Source organism: Sinocyclocheilus rhinocerous, unplaced genomic scaffold, assembly GCF_001515625.1.
Source record: "Sinocyclocheilus rhinocerous isolate Xijiao unplaced genomic scaffold, SAMN03320098_v1.1 scaffold1626, whole genome shotgun sequence".
NCBI lineage: Eukaryota > Metazoa > Chordata > Actinopteri > Cypriniformes > Cyprinidae > Sinocyclocheilus > Sinocyclocheilus rhinocerous.
The window spans coordinates 185,014-192,858 of NW_015657802.1; the positions used below are offsets into that span (position 1 = coordinate 185,014).

Genomic DNA, 7,845 nt, shown 5'->3' on the forward strand with positions numbered 1-7,845 from the left:
CGATTAAATTTCATATTTGAAATCACCAAAGAAATCTGACAACAACTGTGTCATAAATGTTGTTTATTTTGCTCAAATGGCGTTATAAAAAGCTTATTTCTCAGGCTAGACCAGCCAGTGTGCATGCGCAGTCCTAAGGCGCACGTCTCAGAACGCTGACTGTTTCTATAGCAACCGGGACTTCTAATGGCAGCTGCAGTGATGCGCTGACTTTACCGATTAGTGATTGGCTCTTTTGCTCAGAAGGCGGGGCTTCGTTCGATAGAGCGGCCATATTGAGCGTTGCATTTTTCCCAATTCTAAACAATACGAGTGACACGTCTTGGGTATTCTGTAGTCTTTGGTTGGGGTAACTTTTAGACGTACTTTCAGATTTATTTATTATATAAAATTATTTATTTATTATTATTATAAAAACCTTTATAATCTATAACATTAAACTTATTTCATGTTTGCTCTAAACCATATGCTTTTTTAGGTATCAAGATCAAAGGCACCCTGTGTAGTTTTCAGGTTTTTTTTTATTATTACCAATCAAATTAAATCAATATCAAAAAAATTTATCTTTGCACTACAGAGGTGGCACAGAAGAACACAAAAGTGGTATTTAGGTATATTTACAGACTGTTTAATGAGGCTCAGAGGTGGCATGAAAGCGTTTAAATTCATAATAACAATTTTGTGTGATGAATGTTTTAAATCATAGGTCTTCAACCCTGCTCCTGGGGACCCACTGTCCTACAGAGTTCAGCTCCAACGCTAATCAAACACACCTGATTCAGCTAATCAAGGTCTTCAAGATCACTTGAAAAGTCGCAGGCCAGGTGTGCTGAAGCAGGTTGGAAATAAACTTTGCAGGACAGTCGGTCCCCAGGAGCAGGGTTGAAGACCTGTGGACTATTTGATTTGACACAGCAAGAAATACTGACCCATTCAAGTAAATTCGAATTTAGTTTTTCAGCCATTTTGACAGCCCTAGTGGCTACCATGAATTAACTATAGTAACAATAGTTTTTTTCCCCCCATTCCATTTTCTTAAAAATGGTTTAAAGGCTGAGATGTGAAGGTCATTATCATTAAACGTTTTGTTTTTGTGAAAACCTGTATTTGAACTGTAAATCATGCTTTTTACAATCATTTTACAGTTTAATGTTACCATAGATAATGCCCTTCCCTGCTTATTCCCTGCTATTATATTAATTTTATTTGTACAGGTCTTAAAAAAGGTCTTAAAAAGTCTTAAGTTTGAGCATTAAATTCCTGCAGAAACCCTGTGTAGGCTAATCTTAATCTGTCGTATGCTATTCAACATGCAGGATCACAGAATGAAATGGAGACAATAAACCTCTCTAACTTAAGTGAATAAAAGGTTATAATCAGCAATATTGAATGTTTCAGTGTGACATACCATCACAGTGAGTTGTAGACACGATAACACAAAAGAATGGCTACTATATATGTATATATTTTACCAATTAATTTAAACAAACAGTCTGAAAGAACTGTTTTGCAGATAGACTTCCCATCACTATTAGCCTTAGAATTCTGAGATTCTGAGTTTGCAATCCATTCTTGATTCCTAATGCCTCTTGATCAACAAATCATTTCCCAGCCCTACTGAGTTGAAGTGAAGGAGTGTGGCAGCTGGGGATTTATCTTTATATGTGTGCATATGATATTGTTGTTATATAATAATAATAAAATAATATACTAATTAACTAAGCAAAAACCATTGCATTGCATAATGTGAAAACGGTCCATTTTGAATCTCCCAGTTTACTCAAGCCTCTACTTTTCGTGTGATTGATTGGTTTTGGTAAGCGTAGGCTGTGCAAGTTCACTAAATGTCACTCTTAAAAGAGAAAAACATTAAATTGCAGGAGCTGTGGATGCTTAAGAATGGAGAACAAGGGTATCAGAGACCTTGTTATGCTGTATGGTTAAATGACCTCTCTTTCTCAGTCTGTCTCATTTGGATGTGTCACTGAAGGAGTTGTCTGAGTGGAGCTATTTGATAACCTGCCAGACACTGTACCCTTTCATAAGAGATGAGTCATAGAGCATTAAAGCGTGGAACACTCTGCTTGTCGCGGGTCTCTGATGAATGACTGATGTCACTGACCACTCTCACTTTGATCCTGTGAGGAGTTTATTAGTTGGACATTAAGGGTCATTCACGCAGTGACTTGCATGCAGTTGTTCATTTTCATTGAGAGTTGGTAATTAAAAAAGAGTCAGTCCTGACTTATTTGAATTAAGTTTAGCTCTACTCAATAAAATAATATATATTATAAAATGTATTATATATAAATGTGTGTGTGTGTGTGTGTGTAGTAACATTCAAAATTTGGGTCGATAAGATTTTTAAAAAAAATGTCTCTTATGCTTACCATAGCTGCATTTATTAGATCAAAAATACAGTAAAAACAGAAATATTTTGAAACATTATTGCAATTTTAAAATATATTAAAATAGAAAACAGTTTCTATTCAGGTTGTTTAAAGTCTGAAAAATGTTCTTAATTCACAACATTTAGCACGCTGTCAAGATGCTGGAGCTCTATTGAATAAGGATGTTTTCACACCTGAGCATTTGTTTCGGAACCTGGTGCGTTTTCTCCCTTGGTTCGGTTCATTTAGGCATATGTGAACACAGCAATCGCGCTCGGAGCCGCACCAAAACAATCGCTCCGAGACCGCCTGAACGATTTGGTCTCGGCCCAATTGCAAACGAACTCTGGAGCGGTTCGCTATAATTGTGAAAGCAATCCGATCCAACGGACCAACGAACCAGGCTGTATCACAATGTATGATGGGTAATTACATAAAGTTGCGTGAAGCAGCAGGGATTGTATTGCTAATGGATCCCAAAATGAACCGTGGGCTAACTTGGAGCAGGGAAGAAGTGAAATGTTTAATTGAAATTTGGTCAGATGAACACATTGCCGAATAGCATTCTAATTGCTCTTCTCCCCAATAGGTACATGGTAAGAATGTTGTCCCACCTAAGTTTTGATTCCTGCTCAAAATAATGAAGCAATATAACAGCAGTTACCAAAAAAGCCACAATAATCCTGTGAAGCTGCTGTCTGTCCATCCTGACGGATGGCAACTTTGAGTGGAATCCTGAAAAATAAACAGATGCACTCTGACCAATTAAAGTAGAGTTTGTAAAAATCGCCTTGTGAATGCGAACCGAACCAAGATGAAATTGCAACATTGTAGCGATTTAACCCCCACTTTCGGGAAAAAAAGCAATCGATCTACAGGTGTGAAAACACCCTAAGTCTCAGAATTCTGTGAATTCCTCCCATTTGAAACGCCATAGCAAAAAAACTAAAAAAATAAATAAAATAAAACAATTAGATAAACTAATCAACCTAACTGATTGGTTGATGGATGCCTAGTTAACCATCCTGATCCATCCATGTTATTAAACCAGGCAATAACCTGAAGCGGCATGTAAACTTTAAGAAAAAAACTGTCATTCCCTGTGTCGTCTGCCATTCAGCAATGATAGCCTTTGTTCAGGTCCTCTTCTCATGGCCACTATTACCTGTAATTTTCAGCTCATAATTCCTCTTGCGTAGGCTCCAGTTCCAGCTCTCGGCACTGTTGCATCCCACTCCCCGCTCGCACCCTCCTCCGTGTCTATTATTTCACATGTCATTTAAATGCACACCTGTCGTCCTTGGTTACCTTGGTGTCCTGTTCTCCCTACATTGAGTGGTGTCTGGGATTTTGCATGCAAATGAAAAGGAAGGGGGTGGGGGGATTAAGATAAATGGATTTTAATGAGGCTGAAAAGAGTGTGTGCATGTACTCTGTGCTGTACAGAAGAGCAGGCGTCTCACTCAAACGATTAGTGTATTGCCAAGGTTTTTTGTTGTTGTTTGCTGCCAAGGACATTCTATACTTTAGTGTGAATTTTAGATGTGTAAATGAACCAAACAAACCTGTTGTTTAGAATAATGTGTCATTGGGAATAATTACCATGTGACCAATCACTCCCAGTTTTGCACCCAGTTGGCCATCTGTTGAGCACCAAACAGTGAAAGGACAGTGATTGTGCCGTAATCTTGCCATTGGGCATTGAAAACAGTCAGATTGCCTTTACATGCAATAGAACAATTGCCTTTGTTTTACAATAAAGGAAGACTTACAAAAATCAAATTTTATTAAAGTGTCCTGCTATAAATTATATTAGACATTGTTTTTACTCAGAAATTACACTAATAAATATTTTTAAAAAGGTTTCTACTGGGGAAAATGTTACAGTTTTTTATCAAATATGAAAATGAAAGATTGTATATAATTGATATTTTTATATATCTATTTTTATTTTATTAAAATTTGATGTTTTCCCTAGTTTGTTGATGTAAAAGACTGAGACCAGTCTTCATTTTCCTCTCATAGCTGTGCCAACTGACATTAATAATCAAGTATCTTAAGGATTATAACTTTCTCTCTCTGTGTCTCTGTAGTGTGTGCTGTTCCTGTGGACATTGAAGATCAACCACCCCAACACCCTCTTCCTCCTCAGAGGCAACCATGAGTGTCGGCACCTCACAGAATACTTCACCTTCAAACAGGAATGTGAGTGCTGTGGTGGGAATGAAGCGTCTAGGAGCGCTGAGAGCTAAGTGATGTGTTGGCTAGCCTTTACCTCAGCTTTCACTGATGTTCCCTCTTTGATGTCTGAAAAGCTGCATTTTCAGCCAACTGTCACCAGCTAGCACTTTCGTTTACTGTGCAAACAGTATAATATTACTCCTGCTGTTAAGCGTTCAAAATTGATTTGCCTTATTAGAGCGGACTCCATACTGCAGTGTTTCTTAAAGCATATTTGCTTGATATAACTGGACCAGTTTTTATACTGGGCCAACTGCTAGTGATGACTGTAATTTCCTTTTACTGCTTTGCCTATGGCTAACATCACATCAGTTTTGTTGGAGTTGGAGGGCCAATATGGTCTCATTTATCTTGTTGCCTGAGAGAACCACTTTAGCAAAATAGCAATACTTGTTTAAATGATTTGAATAACTTATTTTTCACTTAATGTGGGTTAAAACTACATAAGGCAGCTGCTCACGCTGTGAAATGTATTATTACATCAAGTTTGGCTGGAACATATTTACTGTTTCAATCTCCCAGCATGCCAGAATCACACAATATGGTCACTGCCTGTTGGCGCCATTGCTGTCAGTTTTTATCCTAGTAAATAAAAAAATTCTGAATTAAAAATTGCAATTTAAAATGCAGTTAAAAAATTCCAGGTTGCATATTGTATTATTTTAATTTATTTGGTTGACATTATTTTTCAAAGTTTAATCTAATATGTGACCCTGGACCACAAAACCAGTCATAAGGGTCAATTTTTCCATCTTCCATAACCATCTCAAAGCTGAATAAATAAGCTTTCCATTGATGTATGGTTTGTTAGGATAGGACAATATTTGGCAGAGATACAACTATTTGAAAATCTGGAATCTGAGGGTGCAAAAAAATCTAAATATTGAGAAAATCACCTTTAAAATTGTCCAAATTAAGTTCTTAGCAATGCATATTACTAATCAAAAATGAAGTTTTGATATATTTACAGTAGGAAACTTACAAAATATCTTCATGGAACATGATCTTTACTTAATATCCTAATGATTTTTGGCATAAAAGAAAAATCAATAATTTTGACCCATACAATGTATTTTTGACTATTGCTACAAATATACCCCAGCGACTTAAGACGGGTTTTGTGGTCCAGGGTCACATTATGTTTAATTATATATATTTTTTCAGCTTTATTTCAGTTTAGCCAATTAAAAAAAATATGCAAAAATTCCTGTCCACATATTTCCAGTCAATGGTTTGGGAAAATTAGACACTTTTAGGACCTTAAGACTTATGTCTCCTACTGTCTGAAATTGGTCTCTTCTCTCCCTAAGATCTATAGCAACCTTTTTAAGACCGAATGAATATTCCCACTTCTGTGAGAGGCAGTTCATAAAGAGGCGCTGTCTTTGTTTTACGGGCTTTACGTGCTCTGTTTTCTGCAAACAGCACTTTGTCCCTCTGAGAAAACAGGCTAGCAGACGACTCTATTAGAGTTAGGTTTGTAGAGCTCTATGTCTGCTGCCAGAAAGTGTCCAGGTGTGAGTTATTAGTATGCTGCATAGTGAAGTGGCTGAGGCTCATCTGGCTCACAAAGAGACAAACCCTACGAGCCGCTGTACACTACACGCAGCATTACCTCTCCTGATTTATGAGAGAGTAATGTTTTTTCATTGTCAAGCCTCTCATTAGCATTCTTTTACAATAATTTATTTAAAACCTTAATTCAATGCAGCATGACCAGCCAGGATCTCGAATAGAGACACAAGAAGCTGTTTAGCTTCTTTTCAGGCTTGGGTTTATTCACGCTCCAGTTGCTTACAAATGCAAAGACGTATTTGTTATCCGAAAGAATATTCCTACATAAGGAATTTCTTCTCCCTCGTCTGATGTGGTCGAACCAGGTTTGCATCTACTGAGCCCAGAACCCATCTGCCAGGAGGTTATTACAGGACTCCTAAAGCCACTGCTAGGAGATCACATGACCAACCTGGACTTATTTTCAGCTGTTGACACCTGAAGTGTTCATGCCCTTCTGCCCTTTATGTCATAGCAACAGCAGCAGCCACATTTTTTATTTCATTTTGAACCGCTTGTCGCTTGGAATATATCAGCTAGTGTGTGCTACCATTAGCTAGTGTGACATCTTTGTTTAGTTTATAGGTTTGTATTTGGTAAAATACATGGTTTCGTAGGTAGTAGCCACAAATTGTGCAGTTGTGCACAACTTGAACAAACTACAACAGGTAAAGCTGTCAGCTGTGTGTTAACAGTTATCGTTTATAATCGATACTAATATGGCTTCTTGTTATCAAAATCTTTAGTCTATATGTTGTGTTGTGTTTGTGAACTTTATATTATTTGTAGCGCACTTGCTGTCAATAATCACAATAAGCTGTGTGCTCTGTTACCTTTTAATAAGCAAAGTATCAGATTTAAAATTCAGCCAAGTAAATAATGAAATTCAAGCAATACATACTGCTTTGGCGCTCCTTAATGCGGCATGAGTGATTGCTTTAGCACAGTTCATGCGCTAAACATGAATGGACATCAACAGGTATATTATAAGTAAGCCTACAGTACAACTTACTGAAATTTCTCATGTAATCGCTCATTCAGTGTTTCAAACTGCAAAAAAAACAAGTAAAACTTGTAAACAATGCCACAAACAATAATTTACCTCAGAATAACCATTTGGCGTTCATAAGCTCATCAGTCAGCTAGAAAAAATATAACTATAAATAGAAGTAAATTTATGCGCTATATTGCATGTTCATATTTGTAATTAACCTGTTGTCGACATGATAAGAAAGAATGCAAGGAGCTAAAGATAAAATTCAACACCTCCTATATAATTGCATGTTACTAATTAAGAAAAACAGACTGGATGTGTGCAAGATATATGACAACATTTATAGAATGCATTGAGGAGGAGCCCAAACTACACTCAATCGCCAAGTGATGCTGATATAATTATGGTCCATGATATTGGCACAGATTTTGTATAATAAACAATTCTTTGTGATTGTATATAGTTCTCATGTTGGACAAGACGTTTAGTTCCCACTTTAAGTGAACCTTAGTTCCCAGGACATCTACAAGATGGGTTAAAATGCTGATAAAGACTAGAAAATATGAGACATAAACACATGACAGTATGACTGAAATGTTAAAGTGATAAAAAATAATCTGGCTCCTTAATTGATTTTTTTTTTTTTTTTCTGGACCCCTTTTATAA

General features: G+C 36.7%; 1 protein-coding gene across 2 annotated transcripts in view; it reads left to right on the forward strand.

Annotated features, from left to right (window-relative positions):
• LOC107721549 (serine/threonine-protein phosphatase 2B catalytic subunit alpha isoform-like) overlaps nucleotides 1–7,845 on the forward strand; it is a 46,747-nt gene that overhangs the window by 15,472 nt on the left and 23,430 nt on the right. For both annotated transcript variants that reach the window (XM_016529625.1, XM_016529626.1), the window contains exon 4: nucleotides 4,484–4,595. In XM_016529625.1, coding sequence (XP_016385111.1) covers nucleotides 4,484–4,595 — 112 coding nt within the window. The remainder of the gene's footprint in view (nucleotides 1–4,483; nucleotides 4,596–7,845) is intronic.